We start from the raw sequence: 22794 nt of genomic DNA, 5'->3' as shown, positions 1-22794 counted from the left end.
CTATAAAACTTTTTTAAAAGTAGGTAGATGAAAAGAATCCCCTGGAAAAAGCCACTGCTATAATCTTGCTGCACTTCTTGCCAGCCTGAGAAGGCAATACTTAATGGTAAGAAACGATTTATTCAGGATGTGACTTTGAGAACCTCAGAAACTTTCTTGGTGACCCTCAAATTATAATACATTGAGGCTTTCTATTAAGCCAATGGGTTCCAGCCCTAAGATAACCTTTCCCAGAGATGGAAGCAAATTTCTTGCGCTTGAACTGTGCATCCAGAGAATCTGGCGATGAGGGAATCATGAAGAAATGGGCAGATGCTCAAGATAAATACCCATTACTCCCCTCCTTACAAACATTAAAAGAATTACTAAGTCGCAAGAAAGAGCAAGAGCTGAAGTAAATAGATTTTGCAGGCCAGTTCTCAACCCCGACGGACACAGGAAAACAAAATAAACGATGCCTCTGACATAATTTAGTGTCTGGCTCAGAAGCTGATTGAAATTGGCTTGAGCCTTTACTTCTTCTATCACGATCTCTAGAAGGACATAGTCCCCCGAGCCACGCACTTACCCATCCAGACTTCCCCAAACTGCCCAGCGCCGAGCCTTTTCACCAACTTGATGGACTCCCGGGGGATCTCCCAGGCATCTTTATCCCATGGCTTCTGTGGCTTGGGACTAATACAAGCCTTCTCCAATCTTCTGCACAAGCCATCTGGCTGCTCTAATTTGAAAGGGAAAAATTAAGGTTAAGAAATGCTATACTTTGGACTTCACCTGTGTCTATAAAGAAGAGTTTCAACTAGGAGCCTTATAGTGTCCAACCTGCCACAGTCTGTGAACTAAAATGCACCCTTCACATAATTGTGACTTTTTAAATTTGTGGGGTTTTTTGTTTATTTTTCTTTTTTTTGAGATGAAGTTTCACTCTTGTTGCCAAGGCCGGAGTGCAATGGGCGATCTCAGCTCACTGCAACCTCCGCCTCCCGGTTTCAAGCAATTCTTCTGCCTCAGCCTCCCAAGTAGCTGGGATTACAGGAGCCTGCCACTATGCCCAGCTAATTTTTATATTTTTTAGTAGAGACAGAGTTTCACTACGTTGGCCAGGCTGGTCACGAACTCCTGACCTCAAGTGATCCATCCGCCTCGGCCTCCCAAAGTGCTGGGATTATAGGCGTGAGCCACCAGCCTGAAATCTGTATAAGAAAAACCATTGAAAACATACTTGATTGTATTCATCAGCGCTGCTAACATACATGAACAAAAATAACAAAGCCAACAGACAACCACAGGCTGACAGGTTGTCACACTTAATAAAATGTGATTTCAGATTACTGAGCCTACATTAAGCTTCACGGGGTACCATAGTGGGGAGTCGGTCATGTCACCACTGGACCCTAGGCCCCAGAACAGAGCCAGAGCACCACAAGCTCTCAGCACGTGCAGGATGCACACAGGAATGGGAGGGCAGAGGGAGGCAGGAATCTACAAAATCGGAAGCACGTTGCTCTCTCCATGTTTTGGGACTCAAGCAAACCTATAATATGCATTCCTTTCGAGCAGGTCATAGAAAGGAGCCGGGGCAACAACCACTCAACTGACTCCAGTCACACAGCAAAGGGACCCAGAGTTTCAGGCCCAGGCTTTGCAGGGCTGCAAAGTGGCACTGGAGACAGGGACATTGACCTGCCACTTCTAAATATTTCAGTGGTAGTGTTATTTCTGTTTGACTTTACCAAGAATATATATTACTTTTACACACACACACACACACACACACACGCAAACACAGATCTGCAAATCTGCATTCCTATCCCAGATATTCAGATGTGTTGTAAAAATGTATGCAAAGATAACATATATTTTTCTCTTAGTAATTTTGTAACACTGAATGTCAAACAGCATGTACTACTAGGTGGGAAGGACTGGGAGGATCACAAGGATCAAATTTTACTTTGTGTATTTAACTATAGATGAATTAATTACTTTTATTTTATTATTTGTTTTTTGAAACAGAGTCTTGCTCTGTCACCCAGGCTGGAGTGCAGTGGGGTGATTTCAGCTCACTGCAATCTCTGCCTCCTGTGTTTAAGTGATTCTCCTGCCTCAGCCTCCCGAGTAGCTGAGACTACAGGCACATACCACTATGCCTGGCTAATTTTTTTTTTTTTCTGGTAGAGATGGGATATCACCATGTTGGCCAGGCTGGTCTCGAACTCCTGACCTCAAGGGATCCACCTGCCTTGGCCTCCCAAAGTGCTTGGATTACAGGCGTGAGCCACTGTGCCTGTCCTAACTATAGATTAATTTAGAATCATTTATAGAATATGACCTGCAACTGTATCTAAGAGAAATATGATGCCTAAAGAGTTTTAATATAAAAATAGCGTGTGACGTCTTATATATATCATAACAAATATATTTTGTCTTGTTGAACGTTCAGTTTTTACTTACTTTGGTAATGTTTAATCATGTCGCTAATACAGGGAAAAGTGATTCGTGGAGAGATGTAATAGCCCCCATTATCCAGACTTCTAATTTTGTAGTGCTTAATAACATCCCCATGCACAGGGTCAAAGTCTCTGACAGACAGAGAGAAGCTTCCTATGGGTGGGAAAGGTATAAGTAAATATTTATAACTCACAAATAAGATTTGCATTATACAACAACTGCAGTACACATTTTGTGATTAAAAATATGCAATATATATATATATATGAAGGTTGTATAAAATGCACAATTTTAAAAGTCCTGTAAAAATTCTACTTGACAAATGAAGTCACGTTTTGTTTGCTGTGTAGCTTGCCAACATACCATTTTCTTTCTTCATGATAATTTTTAAAAATTATTATTTAGCTACATTAAAAAATTTTTAAGTTATTTTGATTTTCTTTTTCTTTTTTTTTGTTTCACAGGTTCTTGCTCTGTCACCCAGGCTGGAGTACAGTGGCACAATCATAGCTAACTGCTGCCTTGACCTCCTGGGTTTAAATGATCTTTCTACCCCAACCTCTGCAGTAGCTGAGACTACAATCATGCACCACCACACCTGGCTAATTTTTAAATTTCTTATAGAGACAGGCTCTTGCTATGTTGCCCAGGCTGGTATCAAACTGCTGGGTTCAAGTGACTCTCATGTCTCAGCCTCCCAAAGCATTGGGATTACAGGCCTGAGCCACCATGCCCAGCCTAATTTTCTTTGTCTTAAAATTTCAGGATTTATTCTAAATAATAATGCAAAAGGCTCAGCAAACAAAGCATGCTAAGAACTGGCCACAATCATGTGTGCTTTCTACCGTACTTTTTTCTTTTCTTTTTTTTTGAGACAGTGCCTCACTCTGTCACTCAGGCTAGCTAGGAGTGCAGTGGCATGATCACAGCTCACTGCAGCCTACCTTCCTTGGGTTCAGGTGATCTTCCTACCTCAGCCTCCAGAGTAGCTGGGACTATAGGCATGCACTGCCAGGCCTGACTAGTTTTTTATTTCTTGTAGAGATGGGGTCTTGCTATGTTGCCCAGGCTGGTCTCCAACGACTGGACTCAAGTGATCCTCTTGCCTCGGCCTTCCAAAATGTTAGGATTACAGGTGTGAGCCACCACACTCAAGTATATTACTTTTGGTAGCACAACTAACGATTGGAGTTTGTTATTTTTTATCAAACTATAAAACTTTTACTACCAGAGCATACTATATCCTTTTTTCCCCTTGAGTAATTCTAGAATAGTTTCTAAAAATAATTTCCTAAATAGTGTTTTAAAAGAGGCCTTGAACCATTTCCTACCTTTTAACGTTTCACTTTCTCTAATAAGGAAAGCACCAGCACTATTTCCTGGTGCCAAAAGCTGCCTCTCTGCATCCTTCCTGGTTATATCCTTGAAAAACCACCTGTGAAGACATTTCAACATTTCATGCATATTATGTTCCAGAGCAAGAAAAAGGTGAAGAATATTAACAAGAAATCCAATGTGGCAAACAAAGCCACCAAGATGACAACACATGAGGACTCACTCTTCTGTTTCTAAGGTGTTGAGTTTGGCCACATAGTTGCTGGGGATGAAGCCTTCTTTTTTTGTTAAAAGGGACTTTGCTTTCCACCATTCTCCATGCCTAGAATAGAAATACGCATCAAAAAGAAGCTAGAAGATTACATATTCCATGCATGTATCAAAATATCACAGATATCCCATAAATATGTATTTATGTACAGATATTACGTATCAATTAAAAAATTAAAAATAGAGAAAACATGGAGTTACCACAGGACCCAGCAATTACACTCCTTGACCTATACCCAAGAAAGATGACACCATAACATCCACACAAAAACCTGTACATGAATGTGCAAAGCATCATTATTTGTAAAAGCAAAAAGTAGAAACAACCAAAATGCCTATCAACTGATGAATGGACAAAATCTGGAATATCCATCCAGTGGAATATTACTCAGCAGTGAAAGGAACGGAGTGCTGAGAGATGCTACAACAGGGACGAACTTTGAAAACATTATGCTAAATAAAAGAAGGCAGCCACAAAGGACCACATATTATATGATTCCATGTGTGTGAAATATCCAGAATAGGTCAGTCTTCACAGATAAAAAGTAGATTTGTAGTTTCCTAGGGCTGGAGAGAATGGGAGAGTAGAAGTGACAGCTAAGGAGTCCAGGGTTTCCTTTTGGGGTATTTAAAATGTTCTACAACGGATTGTGGTGATGGTTGTACAATTCTGTGACTACACTAAAAAAATCACTGAATTGTACACTTTAAATGGGTGAATTGTGTGGTATTGTGAATTCTCAATAAAGCTATCAAAAAGAGAGAGAGAGAAAGAAAAGAAGCCGGGAGTGAGGGTTTTGAATGTTCACAACACAAAGAAATAATAAATGTTCAAGGTGATGGATATGCTAATTATGCTGATTTGATCCGTACACACTGCATACATGTATCAAAATATCACTCTGTATCCCATATAATTATTCCATGTCAACTAAAAATAAAAGGAAAAAAGTGTTTATATCCAAGACTCAACAGCTATAATAGCAATTGTCTCAAGATATTTGTTTAGGAGGGTGAAGGTGGGTGGAGAACATCTCTGGAACCCCAGAATCCAGTGGGAAAATTCACTCTTCGTGATGGAATTAAAATATGTTTAGAGACAGAAGCAAAGAAAAACAGACTTACAACTAAAGCACGTGCCACTGGGATCAGGGGTGCACAAAGAAGAGTTGGTACAAATGGCTCCCATCTCACAGAAGCAAAAGGTTTGTAACTTGCCCCAGGATAGCTAAGAAATGCTTTCAAAGCCTTATAGAAATGACAGTCAAGGGAATACTGGTCCATAGTTCATGCATTATAAACTCCTTTGTTCAAACATCTAGTTATCATAGAGATGGACACCATGAAAAAAAGAAAACCATAAGACAATTCCAAGCAAGTGAGCCTCATCACCATGCTTGAGTCCTCAGCAGAAAGGTAGGCATGGAGCCAGGGAGGAGGAAGGGACCAGCACTGGAAGAAGCAAGCAGGTAAGCCGGTAATGGGGGAAGGAATGGGTCCCTTTGAGCCTTAACTGCACTCCTCTATAAATTCCACACACAGACAGGATCCTTGTCTGTACGGCATGAAGACAACTAGAACTAATACTAAGCTCTGCCTCCTCTTTGCTTATGTTTATACACATGCATCATGCTCACATCAACCCCATGATCTAGGTACTGTCATTCCCATTTTATAAGTAAAGAAACCAAGGTACAAAAGTTTAACGGTCTTGTCAAGGTCATACAGCTATCAAGTGGCAGGGCCAGGATCAGGCTTAAGTTCATGTTCAACCCATAAGCAACATTGCTGTCAACCACGGAACACCTTGTCCTTAATAAGGGGGTCTCCCCCTCAAACCCTATTTGGCAGGTCATAACGACATTTAATGCAAGATTAGTAAGAAAAACAAGCTAGAATTAAAGCAACTGGAGTTTCTTATTCTGAGCACTGTCCTGCATGCCTATGGTCTGACACTGCCACATGTCTGAGTCAGCAAGAGGGGGTCGAGGAGATGATGACCCTCAGGCATCCTCACAAAAGCATGGTGGCTGCTGAGTCGAGAATTTTCCAACACGGCTACTGTAGCTCAGCACCCTTAGAACTCAAACTAGGCTGGGCCCATGAACCCAGTCTAAACATGAGTAATATAACAAAAGAAAAGTGCCATTTCAAATATCATGCATGGGCCACACAGACCCAAATTTCTTAAGGTGGCAAGAGTGGATAAAGAAAGAAACCAGGCTAGGTGTGGTGGCTCCCACCTGTAATCCCAGCACTTTGGGAGGCTAAGGCAGGAGAATTGCTTGACAGCAGGAGTTCAAGACCAGCCGGGGCAACATATCAAGATCCCATCTCTACAAAAATTTTAAAAATTAGCCAGGCATGGTGGCACACGCCTGTAGTCCTAGCTTCTCAGGAGGCTAAGGTGAGAGGATTGCTTGAGCCTAGGAGTTCAAGGCTGCAGTGAGCTATGATCATGCCACTGCATTCTAGTCTGGATGACAGAGAGAGATCCCATCTAAAAAAAAATTGTTTTAAAGAAAAACCAGCATCTGTCTTCAAAGGGAACCCCCCTGCAGAGCGCTCACAGACGGACTTAAAAGGAAAATCCCTTTGGCTGTATTCCTTCCACTGCCCACTCCCTGTGGATAGCAAGGAGGCCTCATGCCCATTACAGGAAGGGAGCTAGGCTATGGCTGTAGCACCAGAAGCAAGACAAGGGGACAGCCTGCAGGGCTCAGTGGCCTGAGGAAAGGAGCAGCCGTGGCATGCTTGAGAGCACTTACTCCTCCAGGACTTTCATCTTCTCTCCTTTCTTGAAAGACAAGTCGTCCGGGTGGATGCCATCATACGGGTACAAGGCTACCACAATGTCTCCTTGTTCCTCTGGATCTAAAAATGAACACAAGAGAACATATGTAGGAATCCATCAGCAGAAGCATTTTAACAAACCTCATGGGGTGCAAAGGATGAGAGGAAGCACTAAGAGAGGGGCGACTGGAAGAAGGACGTGTGCTTCCTGCCTAGTGGGCTCAGGGTCTGCACGCTCACAGAGAGTAGCTTGCTGTATACACTGTGTCCAGTATTCATTATTGCAAATCACTTAAAACTAAAACTATAATATAACTCTATATTTAAGAAATGATACACCCATGTTCATAGCAGGATTATTTCAAATAGCCAAAATGTGGAAATAATGCAAACGTCCGTTGATGGAGGAATGGATAAACATCATGGGGCTTTTTTTTTTTTTTTTTTTTTTTTTTGTGACGGACTCTCAGTCTTGTCACCCAAGCTGGAGTACAATGGTGCAATCTCAGTTCACTGCAACCTCCACCTCCTGGGTTCAAGTGATTCTCCTGCCTCAGCCTCCTCAGTAGCTGGGATTACAGGTGCCCACTACCACACCCGGCTAATTTTTTGTGTTTTTAGTAGAGATGGGGTTTCACCATGTTGACCAGGCTGGTCTCAAACTCCTGACCACAGGTGATCCACCTGCCTTGGACTCCCAAAGTGCTGGGATTACAGGTGTGAGCCACCGCGCCTGGCCAGGGCATATACTTACAAGGAAATATTCACCCTTAGAAGGAAATAAACTCTAACAGTTTCTACAGCATGGATGAACCTTGAGGATATCACACTAAGTGAAATAATCCAAACACAAAAGGTCAATTACTGTATGATTCCACTTCTAGGAGGTACCTAGAGTAGTGAAATTCATAAAGACACAAAGAGCAGAGGTTGCCAGTGGCTGGGGGAGGAGGCAATGGGGACTTATTGTTTAATGGGTATGCAGTTTCAGTTTGAGAAGATGCGTTCTGGAGATGGAGGGTGGTACTGGTTGTACAACAATGTGAATGTACAAAATGCCGCAGAAGTGTATACTTAAAAATAGTTATGAGGGTAAATTTTTATGTTATATACGTCCCACCATAAAAAAATAAAACATTTAGGACAATCACTTTATAGAAGCTCTAATAGTAAAGAAAAAAAAATTTTAACTATGTTGCTAGGAAACCATACCTTTAGCTTGAAACCTCTGTCCAGGTAAAAGCTGAGATTCTGGAACCTATGAGAGAATATTTGTTAGAGAAAAAAAAACACTGGTTAGCTTTTCTTACTCACATTCATGTTGCATATACGATTTTTGTAACAGTAGCAGATGCTGTTAGGATGGGCTCATTTATTAAGTTAGAAAGAACAGGAGCACAGAGGGAAAAACCTGTCGAGGTGCATCCTGCCCTGCTCAGCCAGTGACAGGGCCCTTTACCACTTGCTGTGGGTGGCAGGAAGGGAGCAAGGTTCTGGGCAGGGGCTGCTAGGTGCTCACCTCATGCTAGCTCCTCCTCTTATTTGGTGACAGAACCCTAATATTATCTGGGGTGGCAGTTTGCCCAGCTCAATGAGTGTGCTTCCAAACTCTCTAGCCCTGGGCAGAGGGCGGAGGGAGTTTTGGTCCGCAGATCAGTTGGACAGGGCTTCGCTGTCAGCTCCCCTTTTCCCTTGCCTCTTTCTCTCCCCCTAGAAACAAGTGAAGGCTGGAGTCTTCACATAGAAACCAAACAATCAGCGGCAGGAGGATGGAGACGGAAGTGGCGGGACCCTGGTGACTTGGTGGAGTTGCCGTCCCGGCCCGGGACTGCCCATCCAAGGCTTCCCCAGCTGTATAAAATTGCATGATCAGGTCTCTGTCCCTGGAGGCTGAGAGCAAGTCCCATCCCATCCAGGCTTTCTTGGGCTGACCCTGACTCCATCGCAGGGACAGATGGCATCCCCTGTTATTTCAGTGGGGAGGTGAGTTATTGGAAAGGATTTGGTGGCACAAAAGTCCACCTCAATTACCTTTAAAATCAAATTCCTTTTTCTCACAGTGCCGCGTGAGGCTCTGTGAGGCCTCTGGGCCTCTTGTAAGATAGATGCTGTTAGAGGCCTATACCACAAGCCATGTAACTTTTCTGTTTCTCTTTGATTAAAGTGGCTTCATAGAATGGGACCAAAACAGTTTGTACTGAAATTTAAATTTCTGATGAAAGCCCATAAAATCTCCAGTTCAGTGAGGCAGGGAAAATTACTACATTGTGGTACGAGAAAAACCCATGGCTGCATACTATCCTTCAAATGTTTATGTCAGGAAGTTTTATGTTGATTTTTTAGTCATTCAGATTTGCATAATTTGGATATATGATCTCTTTTATGTGATTTAGAGGAAATAACTAGAAAACCAGAAACTAATTACATCATTTTAAAAGCAGCAAGCTGATTTTTCAAATCTCAAAAAGCCCTTAACTTACAAACATTTTAATATGCTTTTTATAAGACCAAAACACATATATGCAACACATATACCACTGCTCTAGATTTTTCCTTAAAATGGCTTTTTCTAGAATGTTGTTGAATTTGCATCAACTCTACCTCACCTTCTCATCAGATTCCCTTTTTAATCAATCCATAGCATGCAGTTTGGCATATCTGGCCAGGGTTGAGAGTGTTGGTTATGGCCATGGAATAAGGCCAACCTAACTGGTTCATGAGGCGAGGGCATCTGTGACCACAGAAGGGAAAAACTGAAATACTTACGGTATACAGGAGGGAATTGAAAGACTTCAAGCACAGTTACTACTTCTGCTTTCAAACTTGATTTTTAATCCCCTTTACTTTGAACAAGAGGAAAAAAATGGTGCATGGGTTTGTACACTATTCTCCTCTACTTTTCTGAATAAAGGACATCTTTGTTCATGTAAAAACAAAAAACAGGCTGGGCGTGGTAGCTCACACCTGTAATCCCAACACTTTGAGAGGCCGAGGTGGGTAGATCACCTGAAGTCAGGAGTTCTAGACCAGCCTGGCCAACATGGTGAAACCCTGTCTCTACTAAAAATACAAAAATTAGCCAGGTGTGGTGGTGCATGCCTATACTCCCAGCTACTCGGGAGGCTGAGGCAGGAGAATCGCTTGAACTCAGGAGGAGGCTGCAGTGAGCTGAGATGGTGCCATTGTACTCCAGCCTGGGCAACAAGAGCAAATCTCTGCCTCTAAATAAATAAATAAATAAATAGAGGCAAAATGAAAAAAACTTGTGTTTTAAAACATATAAAATCTATGGCATATGGTATGAGAAAAATCAGATCCTTTTTTGAGAACTCTGATGTCTATAAGAAAACTATTTGTGACTCTAATTTCTCTTATTTCACTATTAGTCATATTTATATATTATACGGTTCGATATCTGTATATACTTATGTAATCTTTTTTCACTGCCTGTAATCTGTAATAAGTTTTTTAATTTTATATTTATATTTATCACACATTTAAATGTATTATTCTTATACACTTTAAGTATATATATATTTTCTTTTTTCTTTTTTTTTCACAGTAATGACTTTGCTTTTCCTTTTTTTTTTTTTATTATTATACTTTAAGTTCTAGGGTACATGTGCATAACGTGCAGGTTTGTTACATAAGTACATATATTTTCTATACATAAAATTACAATGCTAATTTATCCAGAAACATAATGTATGATAACTTAATAGCATGATACATCCACTCTTTATCTCCACTTCCTTTTTTTTTTTTTTGGAGACTCTCGCTCTGTAGCACAGGCTGGAGTGCAGTGGTGCAATCTTGGCTCACTGCAACCTCTGCCTCCCGAGTCCTTGTTCAAACAATTCTCCTGCCTCAGCCTCCTGAGTAGCTGGGATTACAGGTATGTGCCACCATGCCTAGCTAATTTTTGTATTTTTAGTAGAGACGGGGTTTCACCATATTGGTCAGGCTGGTTTTGAACTCCTGACCTCAGGTGATCCACCCGCCTCGGCCTCCCAAAGTGCTGGGATTACAGCATAAGCCACTGTGCCTGGCCTATCTCCATTTCTTAAGAAGACCGATGTTGATTTCTTCGTCTCAGCAATGACATGTGACTTTGATATATAAAAGATATTTCCTACCTTCAGGATAATGGGGACACAGTGAGGGGAGGGCAGGCGGAAAGCCTTGATAATGGGAATATATTTCTAAAACACCTGAGTATTTAAATACATGTCAGACTAGAGAAACTATAAAAATGCTTTTTTTTTTAAAGACAGAGTCTCACTCTGTCACCCAGGCTGGAGTGCAGTGTGGTGATCTCAGCTCACTGCAACCTCTGCCTTCCAGGTTCAAGCAACTCTTCCACCTCAGTCCCCTGAGTAGTGGGGACTACAGGTGCACACCACCATGCCCAGCTAATTTTTGTACTTTTAGTAGAGCCGAGGTTTCACCATGTTGGCCAGGCTGGTCTCAAACTCCTGACCTCGTGACCTCCCAAAGTACAGGCATGAACCACCGAGCCTGGCCCAGAAATTCTCAATAATGGCATTTGGGCTAATCTGGAATAAGCTGTTTCCAGCTTAAATGCTGCAGAATTCCATAGAAAGCAGGCTATGGGCAATATATATGTATAGAGTGAGAGAATACATATATAAAAGATATAAGCTTTGAAATGAAGTAGATTTCAGGTTATAGTTGTTCAAAATTCTGTTCTTCCTTTCCATAAAATGCGATGTTATTTCTTTCTTTGCCAAATATTTCCAAAATACACCAAATAGCACATCACTCATAAAATATTTCTAGTCCAGCTATTTCTCTAAGGTTAGGGGGCAGAATTAGAGGTGTTTTTCCTTAATATTTTAATTCACTAAAATAAAAGATGACAACTTCAGGATCTGTACTATTTTGAATTAATTGAAGGAATGACAAGACAGGATAATGTATGATACAACAAAAGACACATTAGTTCCTATTTTAGTTTCTGACTTGCATCCCGCATTTCCTTTTGCTTCTAAACCACTGAGCTAATCTCACTACATATCTTTTTTTTTTTTTTGAGACAGAGTCTTGTTCTGTCACCCAGGCTGGAGTGCAGTGGTGCTATTATCTTGGCTCACTACAACCTCCACTTCCCATGTTCAAGCGATTCTCCTGCCCCAGCCTCCCGCGTAGCTGGGATTACAGTTGCCCGCCACCATGTACAGCTAATTTTTGTATTTTTAGTAGAGACAGGGTTTCGCTGTGTTGGCCAGGATGGTCTCAAACTCCTAACCTAGTGATCCGCCCACCTCAGTCTCCCAAAGTGCTGGGATTACAAGCGTGAGACACCACGCCCAGCCTCTCACTACATATCTTGAGTCACACAAACCTATATATATATAGTGGGGTCTTTGCACCAGTAATATGAAAGATGGCTTTCTTCACACATAAGAATGTGACCAAAGGCCCCTTTATTGCACAATGAGTGGCCTAGTTATCCCTAAAATGTTTATACGTTCTTCAAAGGACTAAGTTACAAAGCATATCAAAAATTATTTGAGGACCAAGTAATCAGTGGGATTTTTTTGCATGCACATATTACAGATTGGTGTTTAAATTATGCAGCCATGCTTTGATCTTGCTGTGGGAATTCTCCCCTGAGACTATCTACTTACTGGCCTTTGCTGTTTATTGGACGTTGGATCTCTCACATAAATAGTTCTTTCAGTATTACGTACTGGTTGAGTCTTCAAATCTACTCCATCGTCATTCAAGCTGTCTTTCCCTTTTGATTTTATACATCCCATATTTCCTGTTGAAATATAAAAGCAACAACATTGTTTTACCATTCTAGAACTGCTTCAAGTCATCAAAATCTCTCCATTAAAGAGTAGAAAAAAATATACTTTTATTCTTTATCATATATAGATTAATAAACTCAAATGTGAATACTATTCCCAAATAGGTTTGCCTGTCCATTAATTCACTCAACAAATATTTATTGAGCATTAATTTTCCATCACCCAGACCAAATTCAGCTCTAACTCTGTTCATATTCTTGTGGCAAAGATGTGTAAAGACTCGATGACAGAGGACCCACAGGATCTAAGAAAGGACATGTAATTCAGGCAAGAGGAAAAGGAGGTGGTCAGGGAAAGCTTCCTAAAGGAAATGCTCTGTGAGTTGAAATGGGAGGGATGGCAGCCAGGTTGCAAAGTCAGCAAAGAGATTCCAGGAAGAAGAAACTTCATATGCAACCACTATCAGCTCAAGATAACACGGCCCCTTCCGAGAGCTAGATCAACCTGATCTCTCCAGAAAATGAGCTCTATCTACAACACTAAACACTGTAGTCAATGAGCAGGTAGGGAAGGTCAGGGGTCAGGGCCAGAGAGGGAGGCACATGCTGGATGCGATGCTGAGTGGTTGATTTTTTACTCTGAAGACAAGTGACACACCCGATCTGCAGTGTGCAAGGTGGAGTGGGGTGGGGGGCCTTGAGGCTTTAAGGTCAGGTGATGAAGAGCTAGAACCTATAGAACCCAGTTCCAGCCAAACATAGCTAGGGGTCTAGGAAGATGGCCTGACTTCCCTCAAGACTGGAAATGAAATGAGGAAACACAGTTACGGGAGAGAAGATGCTTATGAAAACATTCAGATGATCAAATCCAGTAGGGCTACCCAGTAAGCTACTTGAGTCAGGAAACCAGGAGTACTAGTGAAGGTAAAAGCAAAATGATGGCCTCTGCAAGCCATGCTAGGACTGTGGAGGAACGCCACCATGGCAAGAAGGGGGCTAGTGCCTGACCAGTGCAGAACAACACATGGTGCACATCTAAACACCAACTCTGTCATCCAGTGATTCCATTAACGCAGGACGGCTGAGCACTACACACGCACTCTGGGGACGGCAAAAATCACCATTTTGAACATTTGAATCAGACACTGTTCTTGTCTTACAGTATAGCCTTGGGGTCAAATCTATGCACTAAAAGCAAAACAGCCGGGCGCGGTGGCTCACGCCTGTAATCCCAGCACCTTGTGAGGCCGAGGCGGGCGGATCACAAAGTCAAGAGATGGAGACCATCCTGGCCAACATGGTGAAACCCCGTCTCTATTAAAAATACAAAAATTAGCTGGGCGGGGTGGTGCGCGCCTGTAGTCCCAGCTACTCAGGAGGCTGAGGCAGGAGAACTGCTTGAACCCGGGAAGTGGAGGTTGCAGTGAGCCAAGATCACACCACTGGAATCCAGCCTGGGCGACAGAGCAAGATTCCGCCTCAAAAAAAAAAAAAAAAAAAAAAAAGAAAAAGAAAAAGAAAAAAAAGAAAAATCTCATGAACTTCATTAGAAGGTGGTTCTCACCGAATAGATTCTCTGGACACTGTCCGGGAAACTCTTTTGGGGCACAGTGGGAGCATGGTGCTCCCCATGTGATGTGTAATTCTGAAGCACTGCCAAATCTGTGCTCACGGCCTAGGGCTTAGAGTTAAGTCTAGAGGAAGCAGAGATGACAGGAGTTTGGGGAAGGGGGAGAAGTGGTGTGATTAGGCAATACCTCGTGGGGGAGGAATTGTGCTAAGAAACCTCAAGAGTTCTTCTGGGAACTCGGCCCTCTCTCTCCCACAGCGCTGCCACGTGCCCAGGCCTGCGTTGTCCTGAAGGCTTCCAGTTGGTCCAGGAACTTCGACTTGTTTATCATTTCATTAGTTGAGGTATGAAGCCTCTAAAGAGCAGCCACACCTCTTTCTGAAACTAGCGAGCTGCAGTTCCCAAAATAAAGGGGAAGCAAGTACTTTTTTGATTCAAAACAGCACATTTTTTTCATAGGCTAAAGTTTCTGAAACGGCCATGGGTTTAGAGTTGATCTCTAAGTTAAGTATGGGAGTTCTTTTTTCACCAGTCTCATCCCTCCCACGCCCCGCCACCCTCCCCGAAAAAGCGGTGTTTAACTCATCATCCCTTAAAATCATGCTTTATAAATGGGCAAATAGGTTAATAGCAGCGCGAGGACCCTGTGCACACCGTGAGCTCCCGGGCAGGCGCCCTGCATGGGTGCGGCCAAACCACAGAGCACCGGGCCGCTCCATCCAGCTCCTGACCGAGCCGCGCTGCAACCAGGGCACAGGGAATCCCCCAGCACGCCCGGGCGGGCGGCGCTGCCCCACCGCGTCCTTGCGGTTCCCCTGCCCTCGTTGCTTGCTTCAGCGTCCCCTCGCTCCATCTCTCTCTCTCTCTCTCTCTCTCTCTCTCTGTCTGTCTCTCTCTCTCTCTCTCAGATCCTACAGGAATGTTATCGCCCCAGACAGGTCTCACTCTTGTCTGGTTACCACCCACATTCCATCATGTATCAGTTTATTTAGGGTCAGCTCCCTAAGCTAGCATCTAAGCTGGCTGGGACAGCTTCCGTCTACTTTGCTCACTGCAGTACCCCCAGAACCTAAAACAGCCCCGCTCCACGCAGGTGCTCAAAGAGTAAGAATAAACGCACTTTGGGAGGCCGAGGTGGGCAGATCGTGAGGTCAGGAGTTCGGGACCAGCCTGGCCAACATGGTGAAACCCAGTCTCTACTAAAAATACAAAAAATTAGCCGGCATGGTGATGGGCGCCGGTAGTCCCAGCTACTCGGGAGGCTGAGGCAGGAGAATCACTTGAACCCAGGAGGCAGAGGTTGCAGTGAGCAGAGATCACACCACTGCACTCCAGCCTGGGTGACAGAGCCAGACTTGGTCTAAAAAAATAAAAAGAAAGGATGGAGGAGCTGTGGCTGGTGGGCTTGGGACTCCCACATGCCCATCAATACCCCTCCTGACTATGGTGAGAGAGGAGAAGGAAAGGAGGCAAAACCCACCTGGGTCTGTTGTTCTAAAACAGACAGAAACCTCTAAAATAACTTCTAGTTTATGGGAAATACAGGGAAGAGAGGAACAAGATAATCAGAAAAATTCATAATGTGCCATTTTCTACAGAAAACTTGCCTGGATACTCCAGCTAGAGGGAGGGATGGAACCATTCCATATCAGAGAAGACCCAAGAGACAAGGTACTAACCTTGATGGAATCTTGGGGGCTTGAGGGGGACACACAGCTGTGATACGTGACAACTGGGGAAGTTGAAATTGACTTACACATGAGATTATGATATCAGGGAACTGTTGTTGTGTTTTATAAGCGCAATATGATGGTACTGTAGTTATTCAGGAGAACATCCAGTGTGCATCAGATGCAACTGAGGCGGGTGGGGGTGAGGGGTCATGGTGTCTGCAACTTTCAACACTTCAGCCAAAATGAGAAGGGAGAAAAGGAAGGGACAAATGTATCAAAATGTCTTAAAAATTAGTGATTCTAAAGAAAGTGATCTCTTTTTCTGTAGATTTGAAATTGTCAAAATAAAAGTTGGAGGGTAGAAAATAAGAGGATCTGATGGACAACTGTACGCCAAAAAAAAAAAAAAAATCAAGATGGTAGAAACCCCAGTCGTGCACAGGAAGGCAGGGGATGCGTTAGCAAAGCGCGTGGCTGGAGGCTAACTGAGGTGGCATGCCAGGTAGTGCTGGCTTTACTGCATTCAGCAGGGAGCCTCGGAACCTTTTCCTTTTCCTTTTCTGTTCTTTTCCTTCCTTCCTTTCTTTCTCTTCTTTTTCTTTTGAGAAGGGGAGAGGGGGGTCTTCCTGTGTTGTCCAGGCTGGTCTTGAACTCCTGAACTCAAGGGATCCTCCTGCCTCAGCTTCTGGAGTAGCTGGGATTGGCAGAACATTTTTCCAACTGTGAAATGACATGTTGAGATCTCTATTTCTGAGCAGAAAGTCTGTAGGAAGTGTTTGGGGGAGAGCGAGCTACTGTAAGGAAATCCATCCCCTAGCCTCCAAAGGGGACAGAGGAAAAGATGGAGGCGATCGTACAAGGGCAGTGGTCTTGGCAAGAGGAAGGATGGAAACAAAAAGCGGGTGGATGTGGGTGGGGTGGCGACATCCAAGACAGGAAGATCGATAGATGGTCATTTATTTATGCTTATTTTCTCCCTGCCGTTGTCATGGATAATTTAACATCAAATGTATGTACTGTAAATGAAAAAAATTAAAGCCATGTGGAGAGTTAGCATGGCCTCACTGCTCAGGCAGCGCCAATCTCTGCTCACAAAGTGTGTGGGGTCCCCCATTCAGATACTCTCCCACCAGAAACCTCCAGAGAGGTCCTCCATGTGACATGGGGATGAGCAACCCAAACTCAGAACAGGTCTTGCAATTCCTTATGCTGTATGAAAGTACCAGAAATGTAGAAAACACAATATACTCCTGACAAAAACTGAGAGTGGTTACATGTTCCAAGTGATATGAGCTACACTGTACAATGATTTCCACCTTAGTATTCTTCTATTACACATTTATAATGTACTGAGCATCTCATTTAATCCTTGAAGAAACCATATGGCCAGATGACTTTACAGAGGAGAAAACTGAGGCTCAGAAAGGTTAAATGACTGGCGCACAGCACAGCTGGGAGAGGTGGGACTAGGACTCACACAGGAATGCGCTCTCAAGTCTAAGAAGCCAGGTCTACAGCCTGGGCTCTTACCACAATGGCTATTTTGAAATGCATGTTTCATCTATTTATTAACAATGCCAAACAGATTATTTTTACAGGCTATCTCTTTCTCAGAGAAAAAAGCTTTAAAATGTTTTACCACTAAAGAGTCAATAATGAAGTTAATAAAATAAAACCAGAAAACCAGAGCCAAGGCAATGAGAAGAATGCGAATGTGGTAACATTGTGGGGAACAGGTCTGCTGTAACTGACCTGCACATTTGCCCTGGGTGTTCTGGCAGGAAGGGCCAGGGACACCGTGAGTCACAGCAGGAGAGAGGAAGCAGACCAGGCTCCTGATGGGAATGTGTGTCCCCAACAGGAATTCCAAGTTTGCTTATAATGCACTTTATATCAAGTGCTGTGGATGATGTAGTCAGCAGTGCCTTCAAAACCATATTTTGAACAGTAAATAAAGACATATTTTATGGGTAGAGACTTCTGGTTAAAACAAGATAGTAACTGAGGCTTTGACATGCAAATACAACTCTAGGCTGTTCACTGCAAAAGTTTTACAATATGGTCTAAAGAGACACAAACGGCCAGGCAGCCTTTTGACTACAAAGCAACATCCACTGACCCATCCAGAAAATGTGAGGCTGGAGATATCTCTTTCTAAAAAGTCTTTCTTTCATTGGAACGAATACCCATTAGGGGTGGCTCATCTTCATTTAAGAGCCTTAGAATATTAGAAGAGTGATCTTAATCCCTCTTTTATTTTATTCCCAGACTCTGGGATAATTTTTTGGTTTTTAAAAATCACTCTTACCTTGGCCAGGTGTGGTGGTTCACAACTGTAATCCCAGAACTTTGGGAGGCTGAGGCAGGTGGATCATCTGAGGTCAGGGGTTCGAGACCGGCCTGGCTAACATGATGAAACTCTGTCTCTACTAAAAATACAAAAATTAGCCGGGCGTGGTGGCACTTGCCTGTAGTCCCAGCTTTTCAGGAGCCTGAGGCAGGAGAATCGCTTGAGCCTGTGAGGCAGAGGCTGCAGTAAGCCAAGACCGTGCCACTGCACTCCAGCCTGGGTGACACAGCAAGACTCCATCAATAAAACAAAACAAAACTCACTCTTACCAGAGGCAGTAGGGTTTTGGTTTCATAAAATCACTCTTACCAGAGGCAGTAGGGTGATGAACTATAACTCCTAGTTACCGCCTCTGGTAAAAATCTAGCAATGCCTTACCATTATCCAGTTGCTCAACAAAGATGCAATCTTGCATTGGAATTCCACTTCTCGAAATCTGTTCTTTAGATACACTGCACTGGGGCACAAGGATGTTCCCACTAGCATGACTTATAGTAGAGACAATCTAGATGTCCTCATGAGGGGTTAGTTCTTTAAGTTAGAACAAAGTGACACATTATGAGTGGGTTAAAAAGATAGATTTGTGTATTTGGACATTCTTAAACAATCAAGAATTACTGATTGAAAAAATTATATATACATATTTAAATTAGGCTGAGGCAAAAGTAATTTTGGTTTTTGCCAATTACTTTTGCACCAACCTAATATATGTACACAACCCATATATATGTATGTATATTTAATGTCCACAGGAAAAAAATCTAAGAGGACATCCACCACCTTGTTGGTTAAGTTCTAAAGTCCACTTGTGAGGTAAAAGATCCTGTATAGAAATTTTCTATTGAAATTCCTAAAGAAGACACGATACAATTCACAAAATATTGTGAAGTAAGGACTATGGAGTTGGATTGCTGAACTCAACTGCTGAGTTTATTGCCTGACTTTGCAATATCAGCTGGTCACACATCTAAAGCAAACAGAGTAGCTATAAATGTCTATGAGGGTCAGAGACAAAATACGTGGGGGTAGAAAAGGGATAAACACGTATGTGCCTACTTTGTCCTTGGTACTTTGTGTATGAGGAAAGTAAAACCCAGAGATGAACCTGTGCTAAGTAATCAAAGGTCTCAGGTACGACTGGAACTTGGTCTGGCTTCAAAGCTGCACTTTTTCTCTTTTTGTTGCTTTTATTATTTTTAATTTATTATTTCTTTGTGCTGCGAACATTCAAAATTTGCTCTTCCAGCTATTTGGAATATATAATACATTGTGTTTAATTATAGTCACCCTACAGTGCTGTAGAACCTAGAAGCTATTCCTTCTATCTAAAAGCTGCACTTCTTTTTTGTTTGTTTGTTTTTTGAGATGGAGTCTCACTCTGTCACCCAGGATGGAGCACAATGGTGTGATCTCGGCTCACTGCAAACTCTGCCTCCCGGGCTCAAGCAATTCTTCTGCCTCAGCCTCCCAAGTAGCTGAGATTACAGGTGCCTACCACCACACCCGGCTAATTTTTGTGTTTTTAGTAGAGACAGGGTTTCACCATATTGGCCAGGCTGGTCTCAAACTCCTGACCTCAGGTGATCCTCCCGCGTCAGCCTCCCAAAGTGCTGGGATTACAGGCATGAGCCACCGTGCCCAGCCTAAAAGCTGTAGTTCTTTACTGATGCAAGGTCTTGCTGCCTCTCTATGGAGGGAGCTCCAACTCCAAGAGTTTTCTGAATTAGAGAGCTTAGAAAGACAACAGGAAGAGAAAGGAAGCCTGGGGAAATAGAGATGGGCAGTGCCTATCTGAAACAAAAGTGACCTTAAGTTTCAAATTAGGTCCAAGCCTGGTTCAAGCATCATTTATAGGAATTTGTCCCTAAAAGTATGTCCCCTACACACTTGCATTCCAGTATCAGTTCTATAATTCAAGAGATTTACTTTGCCCACCAACACAGAAACCTTTAGATACGCTTTAATTGTCCTTCTTACTTTACTTTCGGAAAGGAGACTCAGATCAAAGAAACAAAGTCTTCAGAAGAGTTGAATACTTTCTCCAAACTGCTTATCAAAGTGACATGGGGACACAATAGCCTGGTTGGCAGCTTCAGCAGTGTTGGAGAGACTTGGAGAGTGCACTAGCACTAAGCTCCACCACCAACCCCATTAATTCCCAACTCAAGCAGCTCAGTCTTGTGTTAATTTTCCCAAAGTCTGTTTCTTTCTTTCTTTTTTTTTTTTTAGGATGGAGTCTCCCTCTGTTGCCCAGGCTGGAGTGCAGTGGCGCGATCTCGGCTCACTGCAACCTCCACCTCCTGGCTTCAAGCAATTCTCCTGCCTCAGCCTCCTGAGTAGCAAGTAGCGGGGACTACAGGCGTCTGCCACCATGCCTGGCTAATTTTTGTATTTTTGGTAGAGACAGGGTTTCACCATGTTGGCCAGGCTGGTCTCCAACTCCTAATCTCAGGTGATCCTCCCGCCTCGGGCTCCCAAAGTGCTGGGATCATAGGCGTGAGCCACTGCGCCCAGCACCTAAATCACTTTTAAAAGAGAGACAACTGAAAAGGGCCTAGCCAGACTGTCTTTATTTAAACAACTAAGATTTTTCCCCTTTCATACCATGGTCATTATTTTCATACATTCTCCAATATTTTTCCTCAGTAAAATCTCCCGGCAGCCAGGGTGGGCACAGTTGGTGAGCTGGTAGCCCAGGCTGGCCAAGGTCCATACCACGGCTTTCTCTATCTGACCAGCCTGCAACGTAAGGCCCTACTTAAGGCTTTTTCGGTTTGCTTTTGTTATTGTTTTTTTCTTTAGGCAACCTAACATTATGAACTTAACTCCCTAAGGTTTAAATGTCATGTGTAATAGAAACAGTGTTTGGGGGCAATTAAGGCAATGCTGTTTTGGTGCTGGGATCCCTCAGATCACAGAGCTGCCTCCATGGTGTGGGCGTCACCTCCAGGCTATGACCATGGCCCATGGAGCTGCTTGCGTCCATGGTGTGGGCATCACCTCCACCACAGAGCTGCTTCTGTGGTTAGGTGTCAGCTCCTGTCTGTGACTAAGTTGAGCCATCAGGCTCCCCCTAGAAGGGAGGAGGATATGACTTATGAGAAGTGAGAAAGAGGTATCTGAAGGAGTGTTGGAAAGAGTAAAGACTGGGATAGAACCTGTGTCCAAGGTGCCTGCCAGCCTTCATCCACTTTGACTATTAAGGGTCAACTGCGAAAGGGGAGGTGGGAAGTGGGCTTAAGACCAGCTAGCCAGTTACAGGGTGCACCTCTCTTGACACGGGAGGGATGTTTCTGGGTCTGAGGAAGGAGTTGGCTCTTCCCTTCATGTCTCATGCAGGGTTGAGCACTGAGGAAAGGGGTGTCAAGATAAAACAGCCAGATGCTGTCTCAGGGCTCCCCTCATTCTGCCTGTCAGGGTTTCCAGGGGATCCACAAGTTTCCCACTTGCATGCACTTGCACGGTGGATGTGCATTTAACATCCCTCGAATCAGCAGTGCCCAGTCAAATCTTAGCAGGCTGGTGAACGGCATACACAGACTATGGAGAGAACCCATGGCTTCTTTCTACCAAATAGCACAGCAGCAACCCTGTACCTACCTAAACACCAGATTGGAAAGGAGTAGCGGGCAAGAAGAAGAAACAGTCATGATGGAAGACAGACTACACTGGAAAAGATTCAAACCCTATTGGCAAACTTAAGCTGTTTTCTCACCTGCTGCTATCCAGAAGGCTGAGAAGAGAATAGCCACAAAATCTAAAGTGGTTTTTCTTTTTCTGCACAGCTGAATTACAGTGTATATATTTGCTACACATAAAATACAGTGGATTCTGGAAAAAGTGGTGACAGTATACAATGTTAAGAGAAGTCTAAAAACCACTGAATTGGATACTTTAAAGGGTTGACTTTTATGGTATACAAATTTTATCAATACAAAATTAATCTAAAATGTCCCCTATCCCCCAAAAAGAGAGAGATAATACAGTATGGCTGATTTCTCTATTTTATTCATTTTTAAAATTTAACAACAAAAAAAATTTCTCTCACTCTGTTGCCCAGGCTGGAGTGCAGTGGTGCAAACACAGTTCACTGCAGCCTCAACCTCCCAGGATCCAGTGATCCTCCCACCTCAGCCCTCCACCTCAGACTCCCGAGTAGCTGAGACCACAGGCGTGTGCCACTATGCCTGCCAAATTTTTTTTATTTTTTGTAGAGGCAGGATTTTGCTATGTTGCTAGGACTGGTCTCAAACTCCTGGGCTCAAGCAATCCTCCCACCTGGGCTTCCCAAAATTCTGGGATTACAGGCATGAGCCACCATACCCAGCCTTAAATTTTAAAATATTTAATTGACAAAGGTTGTATATACATATTCAGTGGTTTCCTGTTTATTAATTTTGTTTATGCCTTTGTGATTCAAATCCAACACATTTTATCGTCTGTTTGCTGTGTTTACCTGGTTTGAAGCCCCTTCTTTTTTTTTTTTTTTTGAGACAGATCTCGTTCTATCGCCCAGGCTGGAGTGCAATGGCGTAATCTCGGCTCACTACAACCTCCATCTTCTGGGTTCAAGCGATTC

General features: G+C 43.1%; 1 protein-coding gene across 2 annotated transcripts in view; it reads right to left on the bottom strand.

The window, feature by feature from the left end:
• Positions 1–22794, bottom strand: part of LYN (LYN proto-oncogene, Src family tyrosine kinase) — a 137614-nt gene that overhangs the window by 59634 nt on the left and 55186 nt on the right. The window contains exons 2-8 of one of the 2 annotated variants that reach the window (XM_025394508.1): positions 12498–12634; positions 8059–8104; positions 6822–6927; positions 4007–4105; positions 3780–3883; positions 2452–2601; positions 569–721 (exon numbers count right to left, since the gene is read on the bottom strand). In XM_025394508.1, coding sequence (XP_025250293.1) covers positions 569–721; positions 2452–2601; positions 3780–3883; positions 4007–4105; positions 6822–6927; positions 8059–8104; positions 12498–12629 — 790 coding nt within the window. In that variant the 5' untranslated portion in view covers positions 12630–12634. The remainder of the gene's footprint in view (positions 1–568; positions 722–2451; positions 2602–3779; positions 3884–4006; positions 4106–6821; positions 6928–8058; positions 8105–12497; positions 12635–22794) is intronic. The other variant, XM_025394509.1, reaches the window with a different exon arrangement.

Source organism: Theropithecus gelada, chromosome 8 (assembly GCF_003255815.1).
Source record: "Theropithecus gelada isolate Dixy chromosome 8, Tgel_1.0, whole genome shotgun sequence".
In the NCBI taxonomy this organism is placed as follows: Eukaryota; Metazoa; Chordata; class Mammalia; order Primates; family Cercopithecidae; genus Theropithecus; species Theropithecus gelada.
Note: the sequence above shows the minus strand (reverse complement) of the source record. Positions and strands in the feature narration are given on the sequence as shown.